The sequence below is a fragment of the Piliocolobus tephrosceles genome, chromosome 12, assembly GCF_002776525.5.
Source record: "Piliocolobus tephrosceles isolate RC106 chromosome 12, ASM277652v3, whole genome shotgun sequence".
Classification (NCBI taxonomy): Eukaryota; Metazoa; Chordata; class Mammalia; order Primates; family Cercopithecidae; genus Piliocolobus; species Piliocolobus tephrosceles.
Genome location: NC_045445.1, coordinates 47,457,340 through 47,481,720, shown reverse-complemented (window position 1 = coordinate 47,481,720; position 24,381 = coordinate 47,457,340). Strand labels below are relative to the sequence as shown.

The following is a 24,381-nucleotide window of genomic DNA, read 5'->3' as shown; positions in this document are numbered from 1 at the left end:
CCATAAAAAAGAATAAGATTCTGTCATTTGCAACAACATAGGTAGAACTGGAGATCATCACGTTAAGTGAAATAAGCCAGGCACAAAAAGATAAATTTTGCATGTTCTCAGTTCCACTATTGTGGAAGATAAAAATTAAAACAATTGAATTCATGGATATAGAAAGAAAAAGGATGGTTACAAGGCCTGGAAGAGTAGTGTAGAGGGGAGAAGCAGGGATGGTTGTTGGGTACAAAAATATAGTTAGATAGAATGAACAAGATCTAGTATTTGATGGCACAACAGAGGAACAATTTTTTGTACATTTACAAATAACCAGAAGAGTATAATTGGGTTGTTTATAACACAAAGTGAAGATAAATGCTTGAGGTGATGGATATCCCATTTGCCCTGATGTGATTACTATACATTGCATGCCTGTATTCAAATATCTCATGCTCCCCATAATTATATATTCCTACCTACACACACAAAGAAATTTTTTTAAGTTTAAGTTATGTACTTCAACCTCCAGTGCAATTTAACAAAATAGTTTAGGAATGTTCTCTTATTACATCAAAACTGGCACAATATGTTATGGGAAAGTTGTCACTGTTTAAAATTTATTTTATTTGTATTTTTTTTTAATATATATGTAGAGAGAGACGGGGTTTTGTCATGTTGCCCAGGCTGGTCTCGAACTCCTGAGCTCAAGCAATCCGCCAGCCTCAGTTTCCCAAAGTGCTGGGATTACAGGCGTGAGCCACTGCACCCAACCAAGTTGTCCTGTTTTCAGAACTTAATGATTTAACTTGTGCAAAAATATGTCAAGATTTGAAACTAGTATTCAGATTATTTAACAAGGAGTCAGTGGTAAAGGCCTGGTTGTGCCTTCCTACCTTTCTCCTTGTTTGTGCATACAATTGCACTTCTTTTTAAAGATACAAAGAAGGCTTGGTTTTAGTACCAAAAGAAATTCATAGCATGCATATTATTCTTTAATTTGCTTTACTTTCCATGGGTATAAGATCTTTAATAACATGTAATAAAATACCTGTGGGGCATTTGCTACAAATATTTCCCCAATGTATCACTGCCCATTTAAAATAGTTTTAACATTGTTGAGTGGGCAGATGTTCCATTTTAATTTTTTCCACTGATATGACAGTCTTTTCCCTTTCACAAGGTTTAATAAATACCCAGGTCTCTGTATGCTGGTTTTAAAAAATTCTTAATTTTTCAAAAAACATTACTACTTAATCCAACTGTAATTTATTTGGGTGTTTCGTGAGGAGGAAATGAGGAGCAAACTGACGTCTTTCCTTCTTTAACTGACTAGCCAATTGTCCCATCACCCTTTATTGAATGGTGCCTTTTTGGGTTGTTTTGTTTTGTCTTGTTTTGTTTTTTGAGACAGTCACTCTGTCACCCAGGCTGAAGTGCAGTGGCGCAATCTCAGCTCACTGCAGCCTCGACTGCCCAGGCTCAAGCGATCCTCCTGCCTCAGCCTCCCAAGTAGCTGGGAACACAGATGCACACCACCACACTGGCTTTTTTTTTTTTTTTTTTTTTGGTAGAGATGGGGTTTCACCATGTTGCCCAGGGTGGTCTCAAACTCCAGAGTTCAAGCAATCTGCCCGCCTCTGCCTCCCGAAATGCTGAGATTACAAGCATGAGCCACCGCGCCTGGCCTTTTTGTATTTTGTATTGATAGATTATAGTTGTGCATATTTATGGGGTACATGTGATATATTGATGCATACAATGTATATTGATAAAATCAGGGTAATTGGGATATCCATCACCCTAAACATTTATCTTTTCTTTATGTTGGAATCATTACAATTTTTCTCTTCTAGCTGTTTTTACGTATACCATACACTGTTGCTAACTATATTCACCCTTCTGTACTATCAAATACTAGAACTTCTTCCTCTAGCTAACTGTATTCTTGTACCCATTAACCAACTTCTCTTCATCCCTCCCTCCTCCTTCCCTTCCCAGCCTCTGGTAACTACTTTGGAGACATGGGAGGAGGAATGAGGCAGGAGAGCTTTTCCTTAGTGTATTTTTATCCTGAATTGTTTCCTAAATATGTAAAATGTGTTAAGATTTTTTAAATGTTCAAAACTTCAACCTATTAAATCCACTGAGAATCAATCCGTTAGGATATAATCTTAAATAGAGAAAAAGCTATTATAACAAAATGATAATAGCAAAAATATTATTTAAAATTTTGACCAAACAAACAAAAATGGGATGACTATGTAAACTGAGGTATTTCCATTAATGGAATATCATTTATCCAACAAAGCATCATCTACAAAGATTATAGGATAAAATGTATAATGACCGAGATATTAAATGAAAAACTAAATTAAAAATATATAAATATGATTATGTAACTAAGAAAAATCCCTACACAAAATAATGAAAATAAATGTTAAGATAAACAAAGAAATTTTTTAAAAAATTTAACTTCTAATGGATTTAGGTAACTTCTCACTAATCCGCTTTTAAATTTTTTCATGAGAAGTGTTTTTAAGGAGTAATTTAATAACTGGCAGAAAAGGATAAATCAAATTTCTGGGATTTTACTAATTATTTAAATGTTGAATGTTGATGTTGAATTTATCACAAAAGGCCGTCCATCAGCAATCTCTAAGCTAATGGTTTTGACAACATTTATAATAACAATAATAGCATTTCTGTTTTTAGTCTGATAATTTTCTCTGCTGAATACAGGCTTTATTGTGATCTTAAAAACACATCAAAATGATAGGGCTAGTAGCAAAATAATGAACTATTTGTATTTACTCTTAAATTGACCATAAGCTAATACACAAGACCTTTAATCTTTTCAGTTCAATTATATGAATTACCAGGTTATTAATATGTGTATGATGCTAGTAATACCAAGTACTATGGGAGGGTATGCTAATAAGTAATTGGCAGGTATGACATGATAGCAGGGTTCATATTTGTGTTATACATCTGCTGGGATTTATTCAGCAAGTTCTGCTGCTGATTCCCTGAACTCCTTCCCTCTGCTGGATGGTGTGAACTGTTAATTCTCACCTGCAGGGTCCACTCCAACACTGATATTTCAGATGTTTAAAAGCAGACAAGCAATAGGGAGAAGAAACAACTTCATTGACCACCTCCATCAACAACGTCTCCTATTTTTTTTTTATTTTCGGTTGTCCTGTCCCCTTGACTCTAGTAAACCTTCCTGATTCCAGATTACCTGACTTGTACCTTGGACTACCATTGTGCCTACCTTCCTTTTGACCTGGTAGCTTTTTGCTTCCCTGGCAGCCTGATGCCTGTTTGTCTAGTTTGCTGACTCTTGGCCCAGTCAGACTCCTGATATCTCTGTTTGTCTTGTTCGTTCATCTATTCCTTCACCAGTCCTTGGTACACATTGCAATCTGCCCATCCCAGCAATTTTCACAGACCAGTTGACCCCGTAGTGTGTGTGTCCTAACGCTGTTAGTGTCCAGTGTGCTCCTGAACAAAAACAGAGCTTGAACTAAAGGAAGCAATGAAATAAATAGTCTATACATCTGGGAGAACTAAAAATTTAAAACTATAAATGTTAAAAATTAAACTTTAAACAATCTTTTTTAGAGTATAACACATGGGGCACAAAAATTAATGGAATGCAGCAACTCACAGGTATCAATCAACAAATATTTGAGTGCCTGCCATGGGCAAGGCACTATACTTGAAAGGAAAGGATTTCTAGCCACTGAAATATGTTTGCTTTCCAAAGAATAAACAAGGTAACAGAGGATATCCCTTGGTGAGCCTGCTAAGAAAACACACACACACACACACACACACACACACACACACATACACACACACACACAGAGAAATTAGAAGAGAAAAAAGCAGTAAAATTCATTCTACTAATGCCGTAGCAATTAAACTTATGGATCTTAACTTACTCGCTGCTGAACTAGTTGATAGCATATCTCAGCAGGGCTTGGAAAACCAGTTTAGTGTTTTAGATATTCTGAGAGAGGTAACTTTCAGCCTTGTCACGTGGGATACCCCAGAGTCCAGTTCCTCATTCCAATCCGCTCCATGTTTATGAAAGTGCATTAGCTGGAACAGTAAGAAGAAAAAAATATGTACTGCAGGAAGTCGTCCAATCCTAATAAGTTGACATGTAGAATAAAGTTGATGGTGTCATTTATTACTAAGGTAGTCCTGGTTAAGGGTTACATGTGTGTACAGTTGGAGGAGCGGCAGGCAAAGGGGAATGTAGATAACTAAAGTGAAATAGAGCTGATGTATTCAGAGGTTATGTTGCTAGAGGTGAGATCAGTTACCTACGTGCAACTGAAATTTCAAACTTCTGTTTAGCAGGGACGTGAGTGGACAATGGTGACTGACAGTTGGAAATATCAGCAAACATCTTAAATTTTATGCTCAAATGAATGAGCAATGAACCAAGAGAATAGGTCCAGTTTTTTTTGGCTCCTTGTAATTTTTACCTTTTTACTTAAAATTGCAGCATCTTTTTCAATGAACGCCTATGTGACTGTGACTTATTACAATGAAACCAGCAACTACACTGCAATAGAGACATGTGAATGTGGTGTTTATGGATTAGCTTCACCAGTGGCTAATGCTATGGGGGTGGTAGGCATCCCTAAGAATAATGACTACCAAGCTTGTGACCACAACACTGAGTTTAGTAATACTAAGAAGCCCTGGATTGCGCTGATAGAAAGAGGTAACTGTACATTTTCAGAAAAAATTCAAACAGCGGGCGGAAGAAATGCTGATGCTGTTGTGATTTACAATGCTCCAGATACTGGCAATCAGACGATACAGATGGCAAATTTTGGTAAGTAATAATTGATTCACAAAGAGGGTTAGTGTCTGTTTATCTTAGAATGGTATTTCCATCTAGAACTGCTCTAGGATCTGGCAACAAAGTTGTAAAATAATTTAACTTTAAATTTTCTTGCCTGGCAAGACTTGCAATTACTTTATTATTATTTAATATTTTAATTAATTTGTTCCAAAGACAGTAGCAATTCATGAAGTGATTTCTATTTTCTTTCATGTTTTCTTAGCAATATAAGTTTCCTCAGTGGGCATTATATCATGAATTGCTTTTTAATAAACTGTACCTTTACCTCTAAACATTAAAAAATTTAATTTCATTATTAATTTGTACTTTTCAGTTTATTTTCTCCTGCAAAAGGGATTGTATGTTTTCAAGTATGTTAAAATGCAAAACACTCTCATTATGATTAAACAATAGCGTATTGTAAGTGTGTAAAATGTTATAGAAATGAGAACTTGACTCTACTGCATGCTTGTAAGATTTGAATCTTTTTGCAGAACTAATACATATGAAACTACTCTGCAAAAAATGTTATCCATTGAAAATTGTATGGCAGAAATAGGATAACACTGTAATTCACAAAGAAAATAAAGATTTCCTTTAGAAATATTTACTAATGGCTTCTTAAGTAAATAGAATCTTCTAATTTATTAACTTTTTAAAGGAGTTACTTCTGAAAATTACTGGGTTTTATTTTATTTATTTTTAAAAAAGAAAAGTTTCCAAGTAAATAGATTTTTAAACCAATGAAGAAGTAAACTTCTGAATTCCATTTTGTTCACTGTGGATAGCTATGTGTGTTTTTTCCCAGATCAGACTTGGTCTTTAAAAAAAGGAATAATTTCAATCAAGGCAAGAGCTGACAGTAAATGAATACAAAATTTTGATAATTGGTGTTATCACTGCCAAATTTAGCCTCTAATAAAATTAATGCAAATTCAATTAAACAGATTTTAGAATTATGAAAAGGAGAAAATCAAACTTACATTAAGAATAGTATGGTGCTTGGAACATTCCAAGTTTTACACATACAATATGGCAGTTTAGTACTAACATTTGAAAACCAAACTGCTTATTTCGCTGAGCATCAAAGAAACAGGTAAGATGAACTTCAGCAGTATAAAGTTATTGTAGATGTAACAAAACTCCATGTACTACCTTTTGTGACACATCCTGGACATTGCAAGAGCTCGGGCATTCACATTTTATATTATTTTCTAGCTAAGAGCATTTCATAAGCATTCCCTGCCTGGTCCTATGTTTTTACGAGTGACTTTCATTTTTGTAGAAAGAAACCAATGCCATTTTCTGATAAAACTTAGGAATTAAATCTGTTCTAAGGAACCAACTTGCTATACATTTAAACTTAGAGATCCTGAATACTCTGGGTTTCCTTTTGCATGCACACATTCTATTTATTCACTCTCCTGCTATTTTTAAAATACAAACGGTATCAAACTAAACAGTAGTCCTGTTTTCAAAACTTTCTTTGCAATCTGCATTAGGGACCAATATCTAGTAGAATGTAGGTACCCTGCCAGTAAATTTGAAATATTTACCAAAGATCACTCACAGTAAATCTCTCCAAAAGAAACATGTGCATAATCATTTGAATATGTGACTCTGAACAGAGTTTTAAAAAGGAGGCAGATAGACGTATCATTCAATATATACCTCCAATATAACCAAAGACACATGATCAAAAATATTTTTAAAGCTACAGTATTGCACCTGTTTTAAAATAAACACATTGAAAAAGATAGCATAATGATCATAGCTGTGACGGTTAACGTTTATTGGCATTTATTATGTTTCAGGCACTGTTATAGCATGTTTATTTTATTTAATGAACATTGTTTTATAACATATGATGATATCAACCCCAAAGAATTAAAACTAAATTTGGTGGAATTTTGCCTTTTTAAGACCTGCCAACTAGTGTGCCGCTGGATTTTTTCCTTCCTATAAATTTCCCTTATATAAAAACTATTCAGTGATGCTGTTGACAAATACAAGGAATCAAGTGTGAATATGAACACTAGATGACCAGACACTAGATCATTAAAGACTGTCCTTATTTTATGCCAACATTTTGTTTGTTCTTCCTGTCTATTCATTCGTGTTTTGTTTTATTTTGACACAGAGTGTGGGGGAAATCCTCCTATAATAAAACTCACAGTTTCACCTTCTGTCATCTCATCTTGTATTACCCTCTAAAAACCACCTTTTCAGAAAATCACACTGTAGCCCCCTCAGGCCCTTATACCCTTCTACTCTTCCCTGGCTCCCCCTACCTCTTCATTCCTTCAGTCCCATTTTCCTGTACTAGGTCTTACTAAGCACTTCCACAATGTTGTGTCTCTTTACTTCTTTCTAATGTCAATGCTCTCCAGCCAAAGACCACTAGCAATAGACCCGTAGTTTAAAAAGTTAGATTTATTACTTATTGCAGCAACTGGAAGAGCACACACCATGGAAAACCATGGGGCATCCTAATAAGAAGGTGTTAAAAAGGACTTGCAGGATTTGGGCTTGCTTTAGGTGTTTTGGGGGAGAGTTGAAGGAATGTGGCTGTTAACCAACCATTCTAGTTTGCTTGAGATTGAAGGTTTCTTGGGATGTGGGACTCTCAATGTTAAACCAGGAAACTCCTGGGAAAACTGTGACGAGTTGGCCACCCTAGCTGGCTTTGTTCTGAACTTGGAGGCTGCCAGTAAGTTGAGGTAATTCTGTGTTCAGGTTTCTAAACTAACCTTTTTTATAAGTGGGGAAGACTAGCCCATGGCTAAAGCTGTAATTGGTAAAGAAGAAATAGTTACCCTTATTAGCCAGAATAGAGAGATATTTGGTAGTTACCCTTATTAGCCAGAATAGAGGGATATTTGGTAATTTTTGTGGTATGGACACTGTCCATATTTTGTCTGTGTTCAGACCTGATTATGGAGTGGTTTTTTGTTTGTTTGTTTGTTTGTTTGTTTGTTTTGATCCTTCATAGTCACAGATTGACCTTCTCTAATGTTGATGTTCTGTGAGATGGTTTATGTTCAACAAGAAAATATCAAGGCTTAATTGAGAGTGCCAGGCTAAGTCCTAAATATCAGGGGCAATTTGTCTCTTTCTCACTGACAGTCTACTTCATCAACCCTCGTACTGTTGTGCAAATATATTCTCTTCCCCCATGTCCTTTCACATTTCTGTGCCTCCCCATCCCCTATAGGTTGCCTTCAAGGGACGCGGTAAGTCTAAGGGATGCTTCCACACCCTTTGCCTCGCATGGTTTCATGATTTAAATACAGAATGTCCTTACTCCTGAGTCCAGGCTATTTACAGCCTCCCTACTAAGAGTGTTCTTTTTCTGAAGGGGATAATTTCAGTCTGAGAATAGCTTCCACTGAGGAAGAATAGTGTATAGCCTAATACTTGGGGGTAAACTTCGAACTCAGTTTCCCATTGTGCTGTGTCCAGTAGCAGTTTCCTAATTTGCTCTTGGATTTCTCCTTTGGGTTATTTTCCACATTGGTGAATATATCTGTATCTATCTACACACAAACATATATATATATATATACACATATATTTTCATATTCTAGCTTACCAGAAAGAATAATGGGATTTTGACTTGGCATTTTGATGAGGTGGGAAATAAAAAGATATGCTTACCATGTTCTTAAGTAAGTATGTAACTTCCTAACAATCTTTTCCAAACACTGCAGACATGGCCTTTCAGTTCTATTCTAGAGATGCGAGAAAATTCAGGATTCCTGAGTTATCCAAGCAGAAGATGCGTAACATGTTAAGTACTTGCTTGCTGAACAGACAGCTTTGGAAATTAAATATGCTATTTTTAGGTAAAATGTCTTGAGAAATGCTTAGATTTGGATGTAGTTTATATCAACAAGGTCAGTAATTTGGGAGGGATGAAATGGTTTTTATGGTTTATCATTTCAGCTGTATCCGCGCGAAGTGGATTAGAGTGAAGTGTGCAGCATTCAGAATCCCCAAAACTCACCAATTCCAGAGTAGTGAAGTGCATGAAGAGGAAGGGTTTAATTATAGCAGCAAACTCACATCCTTTATAAAAATGTTTTTCTAGAAGTAAAAGGGGAAATAAAAGCCTGGTATATAAATGAAGGGAGAAGATGATAAAACCTTCAGTAAGACTAACTCAGATATGTACATAAAGAAGAGCTTAATTCAAGAAAACTAATCAGTTCCATTTCAAGTGAGCCTCAAATCTGTCTAGTTCTGTGCATCTCCAAGACACCACTCACTCTATCTTAGACCTCTACAATAGCTTTCTAATTGATTTCCCTGCCACTCTTGTCCCCTTCCAAGCCCAATCCCCAGACTGTAAGCCAAAGTGGCTTTTTAGAGAAAATAAATCTCACTCTGTTTAAAATCCTTCCGTGGCTTCCCATGACACGCAGGGTAAATTCAAACTTCTTTCCAAGACTTTATCCAGTTCTGAGTCATATGGCCTACTGCTGTGACTTCATTTCCTCTCATTCCCTCCTCTCCTACTCACTGAACTCTTGCCACACTGGACTCCTTTCAATGCTTCAATTCCACTAAACATTTCCCTGCCAGACAGCCCGAAAGTAACCCTTGATACCTCCCTCATCTTTGCTCCCATATCTCATTAAACATAAAGTTATCTTGATCCTACCTCCAAGCATTTCTTAAGTCCATTCACTTTTTCTCCTCTGCTGCCTCCATCTAAGCCCAGGCCAAAATCATCTCTCCTGGACCACTGCAATAGCTTCTTAAGTGTTCTCCCTTGCTATTCTCGTCCCTCTGTAGCACATAGCAGCCAGAGTGATCATGTGGAAAATGTAATTCCACCTCAGTTAGAATAAAATCCAGGCCTTGAGCCTAGACCTACAAGGTTTGATGCTAATCATGTACAATCAGATCTTATCCTATGCCCTTCCCCCTGTATTACCATGCCTCAGCCACTCTGATATTCTCTCTCTTTTTTAGCTAAGAGAAATAAGCGCAAACTTTTGTACTTGCTGCCTCCTCTGCCTGAGTCACTTCTCCTTCATTTTTTTTTTTTTCACATAACACTGCCTCCAAAATATAACCATGTCTATCTACTACCACTGGTCTAGTGCAGGCTACTGCCAGCTCTCATACTGACTACTGCAAATAGCCTCCAAACTGGGCTCCCTGCTTCTGCTCAACCTACCCCATATATCCTCTACACAGAAGCCAGAGTGATCTAAAAATATAGGTCAATCACATCACTCCTCTTCTCAAAGCTCCCCAGTGACTTTCCATTGTTCTTCAAATAAAGTCTAAATTTTATCAGGCCTAAAAGGAGTTGCATGATCTGGTCTCTGCCTATCTCTCCAACGTAACAGTCTACTCTTTCCCTCTCCCTCACAATACTTCAACCACTCTGATCTTTGGACATTTTCTCCAACATGTGAAGCTTTTTCCACGTGGGATGCTTTTTACTTGCTTTGATATCTCTCACCACCATCATTATCACACATAACAGGTACTCCCTATTCCAGTTTAAATGTTTCTTCTAACGGGTCTCCCTTGACCCTATTCATAATATTTTCTATCAAAACCTTCAGCTCTTTCTTGTTTAAATTTATTTTAATGTATATTTTCTTTTTAAATCTATTTTTAAAATTTATTTATTTAATTTAATTTTTTTTTCTTTTTGAGACAGGTCTTGCTCTGTCACCCAGGCTGGAGTGCAGTGACACAAACAAAGCTCACTGAAGCCTCAAACTCCCTGGGTTCAAGTAGTCCTCCCATCTCAGCCTCCCAAGTAGCTGGGACCCCAGGCATGTGTCATCACACCAGACAATTTTATTTTATTTTTTTAGATACAGGGGTCTCACTGTGCTGCCCAGGCTGATCTCAAACTCCTAGTCTCAAGCAATCCTTCTGCCTTGACATCCCAAAGTACTGGGATTATAGTCGTGAGCCATCACACTTGGCCTAATTATTTTCTTACTTGTTTATTATTTTTGTCTTCCACTAGATTTTAAGTTCCAGGAGGACAGAGACTGCGTCTGTCATGTTTGCCATTGTATCCATTGTACTGAGCATAGTGGGTGGCCTTCACTATTTGCTCAATGAATAAAAGTTTAAGAAACTACAAAGCAATTATCTTTTATATATGAAAAGATGGAGAAGTTTAAATGAAGTTTGGTAAATTCGGCAAACTATTGCATTTTTTAAATTGTTTTTATTTTTACTGATACAAATAATAAATGAGTAGTTTCTCCTATAAAAAATACTAACAATATAATTAAAGTCTCCCCTTGACTACCACCCCCAATTCCAGCACCCTTCCAAGAGATAACTATTGATTTTCATTCAGTATGTAACCTTTCAGACTTTTTCTATTCATTTTTCCACATATACGTACAGAAAACACATAGTCAATTTGTGTTTTATTTTTAATATTAACAAAGTTATTCTGTAGCTTGCTTTAGCTACTCAACAATAGGAACTGGAGTTATGTTCATGTCATTAAATTTGTATTTAAATCAAATTCATTCTTTTAACTATTGTATTATATTAATATTGCATATGCAAACATAATTTATTTAACCAGTTCCCTAGTAGTGGCCATTTGGGTTGTTTTCAGTGCTGCTCTTTTACAAACAATACTTCAATTAACATAATTATTGCTGCTACATAAGAAAGCTATTGATATTGATCTTGTATCACTATTGTCGGCCTTGCATTTGACCACCTTGTTGAACTCCTATTAATTTTAATAATTCATCCATTGATTCTCTTGAATTTTCAAGATAAGTGATCATTTTCTCTAGAAAGTTTGACTTCTTCTTTTATACTAATTCTACCTCTTAATTTTTCCAATGGTCTTATTCCATTGTCTAGGGCTACAATAGTGGTAACAGTATACATCCTTGACTTGTTCTTGACTTTACTAAAAGGTGCTCCCACTGTTCTATCACTGAGTATGTTATTTGATAGAAGCTTCTGGAAGACAGTCTTTATCAAGGTTCAGGACTTCAGTGAGATTTTTGAATTTTGTTATTCTTATGGGTAAACTAGAATGTGAATATATATGTGTATATGCATATATGTTTGTGTGTAGATAGATAGAGATATAGTCACCATTGTAGGATATGCCCAAAAGGGAATTCCAATAGTTTACTGTTAGTTTGGGAGAAATAATAAAGTGATATACAGAAACAATAGATGATCTCCATAAATTAGGTATGGAAAGAAGAAACAATAGGTAAAAGGGACAATTTGGGGTTATTTTCCAAATATAATTTTATTAGTGCCCTGGACAATTGAAAAAGAAATTTCATTGCGTTTACATATAATTCCAAGTTGAGTGTCAAGTTGTAAGACACAAACAAACAGTAAAAGCATCTTGACAAATTAGGAAAATTATTTATTAAAAACAAGATGAAGTACCATGGTGAATAGTAAAGAATAATAAATGTAGAGACAGACATAAAATAGAAATATATGGGCAAAAAAGACAGGTTTGTAAGCAAAATATTTGACAACTACATTGTACCACAAGTCAACTAAAGAATGACAGAGTTATTTTAAAAATTGACATGATCACGGGATGTATTAGTCAGTATATAACATGTTAGGCCTGGAAAATAACTCAGCTATGCTTGGAATTCATGAATCTCTGAAAACATCATAAGTTTTTTTTTTTCCTTTTTTACCTGACTTACAATGACAAATGATTTTAGTACCTCTTTTATGCTTTCACACAAATGCCCAGATGCCCCCCTCCCCTGGGTATAGGCACATACAAACATAAATGCATAAAAATGTATGTTTATAAGGAAATCAAAATATAGTACCTCTGGGCACCAGTTGCCAGATAAAAACAAAATGAGTAAATTTACTGTGAGCCCTTTCAAGTACATTTCATCTCCCTTTTCTCAATTTTAAAATCAAAGAACATTTTGAAAGCATCTCAACATGTGCTATTTGTTCATTAACATATCCTTTGCTTAACTCTTGGCCTCTTCCTCCTAAATGTTTAATGTTTCATCTATTATACTATGATTTGCTGCTCAGACATAGATTTCCCCCAGAATTACTTGCAATTATTAGAAAAGAGTGTATGTGCAAACACACACAGAACAATGCCTGAGCAAGACTATATAAAGTAGGCTACTTCCTCTTAAATACTCTCTCTCTGTCTCTCTCATTTCAGCAGTCCTCAGTTCGTAACTGCTCTTACTCCAGCTACCCCTTTTCTTTCATTCAAGAGTACATTCCCTAGGCAGCAAGGACATCATATAAACAAATTATATCTGTTTCTGTCTAAACTTGCAAGTTTTATGTGCTACTTACTTAGAAAATTGTTCGATATTCAGGTGCTATTTTGATAAAGTTGGGGGAAATATTTACGTGTTGCACCTAGAAAAACATGCCTTAAAGGAAAAACCAAACAGATTTCTTACTGGTGATATCAGGACCTTTGACAGAACTGTGGAAGAGTGAATTCCAGGGATGATATTTCAGAGTGTCCCTCATCACATCATGTAAGCAACAACCTGTTCCACCTATGCTCAGGACCTGCTTTGAGCATATAAATATTCAACAGTATAGTAACGTTAATTGTAATGTAAATATTTAACAATATAGTAATGTTAGCTGTAACTTTTTAGAGTTTTAGATGTATATCATATTTTTGTCTAAATTTTTAATGACATATATTCTCAGTATGATCTATCTAATGACTTCAATATGCAATGATAGTAACACAATGTAGTCAAGTAAATTCATCTCTAGCAATAATCAATACATTGACATCTCCCCTATGGAAAGAACAAAGAGAAATGAAAATTTCCCTTAATAATTCACTTGCTTTCCTTTTATATTTTAAATTACTGTCTCAGCATCATTTCTCATAATAAATTGGAACTCTTTATTTCTTTCAGTAATGTACCTGTTAAAATATCTGTTTTTCCTTCCCCTTTATGAAGGCAGTTGTTAGTAGTAAGTACTCTGTTAGCTATGTGCCAAGCATTCTTCTCAGCGTCATCATCCCAACAACTCCTATGAGGTACATAGTGTCAGTATCTCCATTTTATATATGAAAACTGAGGCACAGAGAGATTGGCTAAATTCGCCATGGTCATATAGCTAGTACGTTTCAAAGCTGAGGTTTGAAACCTAATATCCTAATACTTAAGAGTCTGTGCTCTTAATCAGTACACAATACTACCTCTCTAGCGAGCACATACTATGGAAGGCATTGTAAAAAATCCTCGTACAAAAAATACCATCATTGCCCTCAAGGAGGGAAATGTAGTCAGAGGACTAATATTTATACAAGTCATAAAAGGCAGAATAGAAATGTTAAGGTTATTGGAACTGAAGCAATTAAGAAACTGTAAAGATCAGAGTGTTGGAAGTGTCATCAACATAGAAGATGATAGCGGAGAAGTCAAAGACCAGTACTGGGAATATGAAAATGAGAGAATTATAGGATAACCAATCAGAAAGTGGGGTATTTCTGTTAGGATTTCAGAGGTTTCGCAGATTAGGATGCTGATAATATACAGAGTATGGCCATGGCAGTGGGGTCAATAAAGTGGAATGGAGACAAAAATTCCTGAAGTTAAACCACACTGAGGACAGAATGTTGGATGATGGAAAGATTTGGGGGTGAAAAGGATGGCTGTGATCCAAATGATAATGTCTTCATTAATGTGGGGAAATGACTGGGAAGTTGGTCCATGGGCAAGCAGAGAGGAAAGTAATAGAGGTTATTAAAACCAAATGCTGTGAGTCTCCAAGAAGCAGATTTTGATTCATAAGAGTAGGGGAGTAGGCCAGGAGCGGTGGCTCACGCTGTAATCCCAGCACTTTGGGAGGCCGAGGCGGGCGGATCACGAGGTCAGGAGATTGAAACCATCCTGGCTAATACAGTGAAACCCCGTCTCTACTAAAAAATACAAAAAAGCCGGGCGTGGTGGCGGGCACCTGTAGTCCCAGCTACTCGGGAGGCTAAGGCAGGAGAATGGGGCGAACCCAGGAGGCGGAGCTTGCAGTGAGCCAAGATCGCACCACTGCACTCCAGCCTGGGCGACAGAGTGAGACTCTGTCTCAAAAAAAAGGAAAAAAAAAAAAAAAAAAAAGTGGGGCAGTAGTCTGGAAACAACAGTGTGGGAGTGAAGAGACTACTATTCCTTGAAATATATGGGGCACGAACAGATGAGCTGCCTTTACTGAAAATATCTGAAGGAGAAGTCGTTTCCTCATAATAAGATGGGTTTGGGTTGAGTCAGAAAGCACAGGGAACCCACAGTGAAGAGAAGATGAGAAAAGTATACAAGTTAAACATCTGTCATGTAACCAGAGATCTAGAAGACACGTGGACACTTTTAGGAGAGGAGAAGTAAAAGAAGAAAGTAATGAGCGGTACAGAGAGGGGAGCACAGAAGTGAATCGTAAACAAATTAGCTTCCATTTGGGGCACTAGCTAAGGATGGAATGAATGTGATACCAGGCGGCAACAATATAAAGATTTGAAACAAAATTCTGGAGTAAATTTGTCTCAAGCAAGTATGGTACTTGGTTTATCAATGTAAAGGGCTGGCATCTTATATAAAATGTAAGAGCATTATTCACAAGGGAGCAGCCACTCTTGAAGGAGCTGGCAAGGGCAGAGCTGAACAGATTAGAGATGAAAATGTGAATAAATTTAAATCACAAGGGTTTGTTCCTAGAGCTATGATTGTAGATCACAGGGATGGAGAAGCATGCCAATGTTTGGGCAGGGAGGTGGGGTACAGTGGAGGGTAACAGGTGCTAAATGACCTGAATATAAAACTAACCTGCCCTAGGGTTCCAAATGGAACTGCTTTATAGTCTTAACCCAGGTACAAGTTGGTCCTTGACTTGGGTATCTGGAGGGTGTTGCATAAAAATAGGAAATCATAAAAAACAAGCACATGAAAAATTATTTGGGGCCATTTTAATAAATCAAATGGCTGGAAAATGATCTGTTTGTTATGACTAATGCTAATTACCTATCTGCACTGAGGAGATTAGGATTTTAGTAAAAACTGGCAGAAACTTAGTCAAGGCCTTAGGATGTCAAAATTGCAATCATTAAATGCCTGGATACCCTGCATTCCAGAATTGAATTAAATCCAATCGACATTTACTTGTGCATATTTTTAGCTTTTAAATGGAAATGTAAATTGAGTTCTTTTCCTCAAAGCAGTCAATTCAGCAGAGGAAGAGAAGTGTACAATCAGTCAAATAGGATGTTTGATATTGTTTTAGCTCTAAAAATGTCAGCATGGACCGAATAACCATTTTTCAGAAATAATTTTTCAACTGATTTTTTATAGCCTCATAGGATGCAGCCAGCATCTAAATACTCAGTTAACTTATGTATAGCAAGATCAGCTGCAGTTGGAGGCCACAGTGGTTACATCTGAGAAATGTAGTACCATTTCAACCATACACACAGGCAAATGCTCTTAGAAAATTAGTTTTCTCAAAAAGCCAGGATATGCAAAATGACCATATTTATCAAAGGGCTTTGTGAGGACTTCTTGGAACAGAACTCAGAGAGAGGTGGGTAAATCACATGTTGGTTAAAAGAAGGTGTGTAATTTGATTGTTTCACAAGGAATACATCTTTCTCACCTGAAAGATTACCTCAACAAGCTCAGCTTAAAGAAGAACTAAAGAGAAATACTAAGGCTCTAACCTGATGCATTATTGCATGATACCTCCACGGCCTGGGAGACCAAGGGGTGAAGAGAAACCCTAGGGTATGAACCCCTGGGTTGCTTATTCATTTTGGTTTACTTGTCCATAGCCTTGGCCAAGGGTAGCTTTTCAGTGTGGCTGGGAGGAATTCTCTTAGGGAGAGCAAGTTCTGGTTGACAACTGGATTTTCTAACTTGGGAATAAAGAAGGCAAAACTGTGATTTTTGTAAATCTAAAAAACAAGGGTTTACTTATTCACTCAAGAAATGTTTACTGAAAGCCAATTATTTGTCCTCCCAAGTTTTACATTTCATAGTTCTATCTCTGAACGTTCAAGCATGCATGACTTCTACCAGAAACAGTGAGATGTAGTAGTGATTCAAGGCATGGGCTTTGTATGGGAATAGACCTGGGTTTGAATCCCAGATCTACTGTTTGTTTTCTGGCTGTGTGATCTTGGTCTGGTTACTTAACCACTCTGAATTTCAGTCTTCTTATCTCAGTGATCTCATCTGTAAAATGGGTATACTAGCAATACTACTTTAAATGGTGAAAGATGTATAGGATCTGAAAAGAAACAAGAGTATGTGGTACTACCTTATATAGGGTGGTTGTAAGGATTAAATTAGATAATGCATATAAAGAAGGCACTTTGCACAATGTCTATTTTATAGTAGACAGTAAAAACTACGGTAGTAGCAAGATGATGCTCATGAAGTCATCCTTATTTTCACTTCATTCTCCCTCTTCTTCACCTATCTATGTCTCTTTCTCACTTTAAACTCTTGGGCAAAAATGTTTGTCTTACAAGAAGTCTTTTTGGCTAACAGTTTATCCTGATATTTCCTTTACTTGGCACCTATTCAAAATTTACATACATAGTTTGGGTCATGCTAATTTTGCCTTTTTCCCTATTTTTATGTATTCTTATGTATTCATTTGTATAATTCCTGAATTCCTAATTATCATAGACTAATAGATTCATAGATTAAACATTAAAAAATATAAAATTTCCATGTACTTCAGGAATCCCTTAAACTAAAACCCTGTCCAGTGGTCATTCATTTACTACTTGAGCACTGTCAGGGACAGAGAGTTCACCATCTCACAAGGTATTTCAGTTCATTGCTGAAAAGCTCAAGTTTTTAGAAAGTTATTGTTCAAACTATGCCAAAATGTGCCTTCCTCTAACTTTCACACATTTTTTTCCTTGTTGTGCCTTCCTGAATAATATAGTACATATTTTAAGTTGTCTTCTATTTACTTTGTATCATCCAGTCAATTCCCAATCAGTGATATTGACATGTTGACTCTTTTCTTAACTAATGTTAGAATTTCAATGTTTTTACCACTAAAATAATTATAAATAAATTTTTTAAAATTTTCTCTTGGTGGGATGGGGGATACTCCATCTACTTTTTGAGGATGACTTTACTTTTGTGTCTTGGAGAATGATTTGGGGGCCAGTCACCTGTGCGATGTGGGGTTTTTTGGGGTCTCAGGAATCCCCCTGCCCAACAATATTCTCCTCCCTATTAATATGCTGTCTAAAATTTCATCCTTCATTAAAACAGCATTCCTTTGGGTTTTAAAAGCTATAAGGTCTTTGAGTCCTTGTTAAAAAGGCAAATGGTCCCAGGAAAAAAACACCAACTGAAAAGTACTACTAATAACTTAGCAGGGATTAATTCATTGATGGCAACCTGAGTGTAAAATAGCAGATTGATTGAGATGTGATCTGGAAACAGTACAAGACACAGAGATCCAGGGACTTTGTTTCATTCATCTCACTATAGCACAGTGACTGATTCATATCAGGCCCTCACTGATGAATGAATAAATAAGGGTATGAAAATGAATGAATGAGGCTGGAAAAGTGAGCATCTATCCCCCCAGTCAAATATTACCTACTTTGTAATCTTATCTAGAACCATTTAAGTGTGATAACACCAGAAAGATTGGGGTTCCTTGGCTTAATGACACCATGCTGACTCTAAACAGAATGTTCTTTTAATCTCTGTCTGCTCTCCCCACAGCTATTTGATGTCTCATCTTTAGCTGGCAGTTGGAGACATGACTTCTTTGTGAGGCTGTTTCTATACAAAGCTCTGGCAGTAGGAACTGCCTAGATTACCAACAGTGATTCACACAACTACATAAAGTGCTTACACCCACACAGGGTCATGGAGTGAAGGAACCAGATTCCAGTTCAGATCTTGTTTCACTACACAATATTGTGGAATTAGTTAACATTACTCTCTACTTATCTACATAGGCTATTGTAGATGTAGTGATCTCCATCATACGATGTGAATTTGAGTAGAGTGTTAAAAACCTCATTAATTCTCACCAGCGTTTAATCTAAGTTTAAAATGTGGGATTAGCGCTTAGAGGACTGAGGAGATTATTAAGTGCCTTCAGGGAATAGAAACTCTTTTCAGTAGTATATAGAAGCAACTGTTTCCTGCAAACAATCTTTGCCTATTCAATAAAGCAGATCCAGCGGTGCTTCTCTTTGGCATCGTTTTAGTAGCAATTCATTTGTGTTATTATATTACTTGAAAATAATAAAGCTGCATTTTGTATTTTTAAAAAACTTTAAGAGGAAGGCCTACCTGACAGCAGTTTTCTTAACAATGGAAGAATATATTTAAAAATACACAAAATGCCTGTTTTAAGGCTATATAGTAACGTAATCAAAGCTAATGAAATATAGAAATCTGCTTCAAAGAACAATGTAAGTGATTTGAATTAATAGTTCAGTTGCTTTTATGCAAATGAATACTTCCTAAAGCACTAGAAAAATTGTGAGGTTTATTTTTGTGCAAGGTTCCCAGTGCAGAACTTATATACAGTATGAATTTCCTTTATCATAGAATGAGTACTAACCATTCTCCAAAATAATAAAATATTACTATATTCTATAATTCCAGTTATAGAATTTGCCTACTTCAAGCAAGTTTTATTAGTATAGTTTCACTCTATTTGCAAAATAATTTCATAGTGAAAGTAGGGTTCTATTTCCTTTATTTTGTATGCTCGGACTGTACTTCTGACACTGAAAAAAGTTATATCTAAAAGAATATCCCCATTGCTCATTTGTGGATATTGTTTAAATTACTGGATATCCTATTAATGCTTCTCTGAAGAAATAGATGTCCACAGCCCATTAATCCTTACTCTATAAATACCTAAAATGTTAGCAAAGTGATAAATATTGATAAAACTTGTCTCCTTCAAGCAATAATATGTTATGAATCTTCTACTTTAGGCTTTCATTTCACCGAACTGTGCCCTTTAAATGTAATTACATTTTTATAATATGAAGCTATAGTGGTTTTTGGGTTGTTTTGTATTTATGTAGAACATTTTTCATTTTTCTGTTATAACTTCTTTTTTTTTTTAGATGGAGTTTCGCTCTTGTTGCCCAGGCTGGAGTGCAATGGCCTGATTTTGGCTCACCGCAACCTCTGCCTCCCGGGTTCAAGCGATTCTCCTGCCTCAGTCTCCCAAGTAGCTGGGATTACAGGCAGGTGCCACCATGCCCGACTAATTTTGTATTTTTAGTAGAGACGGGGTTTCTCCATGTTGGTCAGGCTGATCTCAAACTCTCGACCTCAGGTTATCCCATCGCCTTGGCCTCCCAAAGTGCTGGGATTACAGGTGTGAGCCACTGTGCCCAGCCTGTTTTAACTTCTTATGGGAATATTTTTCTTTCCCTACAGTAAGATCTTGGAGATAGTCTATATTTTTTGAAAGCCTTCCTCAATCACATGTTCTATTTGTACTTTAGGGAAAGAAAATATTACTCAGAATAGAAGGGTAATATAAGACTTTTACCTTCAGCCAAACAAAATGGTGAAAATGAACAAACACTCCAATGTCCTAAATTTACTTTCATATAAATTTTAATTACTGCATAAATTGTGTTCTGATTCCTGAGAAGCTAAGCAGTAAAGTACCATGTTCTACTGAACTATGAAAAAAATACATAATCTCAATTCCTTTAATATGGTTGTTTTCCTGACCCTGAGTCAATTTCACCCTTGTCTTTGATATACCACTAGAATTTGTTATGAACAAAAGGAAAGCAGTGAAGATATACACAACAAAAGGCAAATTTCTAGTCCTCCAAGCACTACTTTTGCACCTGTTATTATATATTCTGTTACAATGATATAAGCAATTATGGATAAGGTATTAGGAAACTCAGAGAACTACAATTTATTGAGGATATTGACTTAAATGAGCCAGAAGAACTTTCAGTTTGATAAAATTAAAACCTTTTGGAGTTTCAGGGATATGAAAAGTGATCTGGCTGAGCACTGTGAATCACGCCTGTAATCCCAGCACTTTGGGAGGCTGAGGTGGGCAGATCACTTGAGGTCAGGGGTTTGAGACCAACCTAGCCAACAAGGGGAAACCCTGTCTCTACTAAAATACAAAAATTAGCAGGGCATGGTGGCAGGTGCCTGTAATCCCAGCTACTGGGGAGGCTGAGGCAGGAGAATTGCTTGAACCCAGGAGGCAGAGGTTGCAGTGAGCCGAGATGGTGCCACTGCAGTCCAGTCTGGATGAGAGTCTGTAAAAAAAAAAAAAAAAAAAAAAAACGCTGATCTGGGTGCCTTAGGGAGAAATTCACAAAGAAAATAGCCAACTATGTTCTGGCCAATTTTATTTAGAAATAGTAGTCTCTCTAGGTTTAGACTAGTTTCATGATTTGCCTCTTCTGAAGCTATAAGCAGAAATATGTGGTCAACTAAAATGTGACTTATATGTGTACAATATATGCAGTTGAACTGTGCACAACCCCATTTGACTGTGAAGGAAGTTGGTGGGAAAATACTTGCTGAGTATTTGCTACTTTGCCACACAGGATGTTGAAAAATATTTTGATCTACAGCAAATATAAAAATAATTTTTGCTAAAAAAAAAAAAACACTGAATCTAATTCCTCATTTTTCAAGATGCCCACTTAATTTATAGGAAGATGTGCTTATTTATAGGAGCCAGCCTTTCTCCCCACCTACCCACCGCCTAGCCCCATGGGAGTGGAGGGTTGGAGTGGAAATTCACTTTTGCAAACCCTGCAAAAATCTGGAATTATTATCCACCCCTTCACATATATCTTCTTGTGGATGGTAGAATTATTTAGTTGGTTTACATATTTATGGAGCAATCACCAGAGAGTAAGACCATTTTGTTTCATAAAACACAGGAGAGTTCCTAAGCACATAACAAAGTTTTCATTTATTTGGATCTAGATGGTTTTTTAAATCTTCCTTTTGAAACTAGCTAAGTGAGCCAGACTTATCCATACCAGAAAAATCTGTGAATTTGTATTTAGGATTTATTCATTGCATATCATAGTTACAGTGGAATTCCTTTTCTCAACCCACTGTACAATGGATGACACAGCATTTTTTGTTCCAAACTTGTAAAAGAAAGGCCCAACAGAGGGCATGTTGAGCATTTTCATGGCTAATTCAAACACTTCGGTACTTGTCTCAAGCACATTTTTTCCCATATTTTTTAAATTTTATTTTATTTTAAGTTCCAGGATACATGTGCAGGACGTGAAGGTTTGGGTAACTTGTTATACTGACATCTGAAATCAAATTTCCAATGTCTTCTGACACCATATGGCAACTGCTTCAATTATGAGAACACCAAGACACTCAGCCAAGGTCAGCCAAATAGATTTAAATAAAACAAAAATCAATCTAATTGATTATTTTAAAACTAAGCATCTTGAAGATGGGAATAAATTCCCAGAATGAATAAGGTCAGTAAGTTCATAGAATCTCTTTAGTGGCTACATGCTCGTGGGAGTAAGGTGACATACAGAATACAAATATGCTAAGTTTTGTCATTAATTTAATTACCTGCATGTGGCTAGCCCACCGGTGATGTTTAAATCTCAGGCTAACTTTCTTTGATCACTCAACGTACTTCAGAGTCACCTCTTTATAGGTCTGAAGAGAATGCCTGCATAAAACAGAAGATGAAAATGTGCTGAAAAATGCATTTCAAAGCCAACTTTGAGTGTCTTTTTATTATCTGCTCCTTTGTATCATCTACATCGCTGCTTCCCATCTACTGGTATCTGTAACTGACTCAATTCCTTTTTAAGGACTAATAAGCAGCAACTCTGAGAAAACTATACATTGCTTTACGTGGAAAATGAAATTCAATTCAAAAAATAAAAAAGTTAATTTTAATATCTCAAGAAGAAAGCCAGTAAAGCAAGGTTATTGTTAATGCTTTAAAAGTATAATTCTTCTAAGAGAAAGATCATTAGAGATTTGATAAATCACTAACACTTTGAGCAAGAGCACCTTCTATTCCTAAATATCTGACAAACTACAATGAACCAGAACACTACTTTTTGCAAGACACAAGTTCCCTTACGCCTTCTCCACGTTTTTTCTGCCTACACATTTAAAATGTTACTAAACTCAGCTATTTTTCCCATCATAGTATTTAAAATTTTGCTCTTCCCTCTTAACTGAGTTAAAAGTTAAGTAAAAGGGCCATTTTAATAACCCTTTGCCACAGTTAGTATCGTATATGTTTACTAAAATAAAAGATATACTATTTGAACAAAGTCACTGAACATTCCACTTTTAGCCAATTGTTTTGGTGTTATGTAGATAAGCCTGAGTCTTGACTACCTCCTAATATTCTTGAAGTTATAAGTAGATAAACTTACTTTTTTTTTTTTTTTTTGAGATGGAGTCTCACTCTGTGGCCCAGGCTGGAGTGCAGGGCGCTATCTGGGCTCACTGCAATCTCTGCCTCCTGGGTTCAAACGATTCTCCCGCCTCAGCCTCCCCAGTAGCTGGGACTGCAGGTACCTGCGACCTCGCCCCTCTAATTTTTGTATTTTTATTAGAGACGGGATTTCACCATGTTGGCCAGGCTGGTCTCGAACTCCGGAGCTCAAGTGATCCCCCACCCCCCGCCTTGGGCACCCGAAGTGCTGGGATTACAGGTGTGAGCCGCTGTCCCCAGGCCTATGAAGTTAACCAAAAAAAAAATACAAGCAAATCTCAGCCAGGTGGGGTAACACACGTGTAATCCCAGCACTTTGGGAAGCCGAGGCGGGTGGATTGCTTCAGCCCAGGAGTTGGAGACCAACCTGGCCAACAGGGCGAAACCCCGTCTCTACTAAAAATACAAAAATTACTAGGGCGTGGTGGCGCAGCCCGTAGTCCCAGCTACTCCGGAGACTGAGGTTGGAGGATCGCTTGAGCCCGCCAGGTGGAGGTTGCAGTGAGCCGAGATCAACCACTGCACTTCGGCCTGGGCAACAGAGTGAGACTCGGTCTCAAAAAATTAATTAAAAGCAAATCTTATTCTGAATGTTCTAGAGCAATGCTGTCCAACAGAACATTTTACAATTATACAAAATTCTATTTCTGTGTTGACTATGTAGCCACAAGCCATCTGTGGCTACTGAGTGCTTGAAATATAGTTAACGCAACTGAAAAACTGAATTTTTAATAGAAAAAATGTAAATAACCACATGAGTCTATTGGCTACCATATTGAACAGTATATGAACATGAACATGGGGTAGTTGGATAACTTTCATAAGGTCCGTACAACTCCTTGAAATTGTGGACAAAATTGTGTGTGTCGATTTACTTTGTACCTAGGTTTCATCAAATTTTCAGAGGTAACTCTGACCTCAGAAAGGTTAAGAACTACTATAGCAGGGTGAGGCGCAGTGGCTCACGCCTGTAATCCCAGCACTTTGGGAGGCCGAGGCGGGTGGATCACGAGGTCAGGAGATCGAGACCATCCTGGCTAACACAGTGAAACCCC

At 36.7% G+C, this 24,381-nt stretch overlaps 1 protein-coding gene across 1 annotated transcript in view; it reads left to right on the top strand.

Moving 5' to 3' along the window:
* The first annotated feature begins 4,269 nt into the window (after positions 1-4,269).
* Positions 4,270-24,381, top strand: part of RNF128 (ring finger protein 128) — a 112,152-nt gene continuing 92,040 nt past the window's right edge. The window contains exon 1 of the mRNA XM_023203048.1: positions 4,270-4,840. Within this exon, the coding sequence (XP_023058816.1) occupies positions 4,435-4,840 (406 nt within the window). The 5' untranslated portion in view covers positions 4,270-4,434. The remainder of the gene's footprint in view (positions 4,841-24,381) is intronic.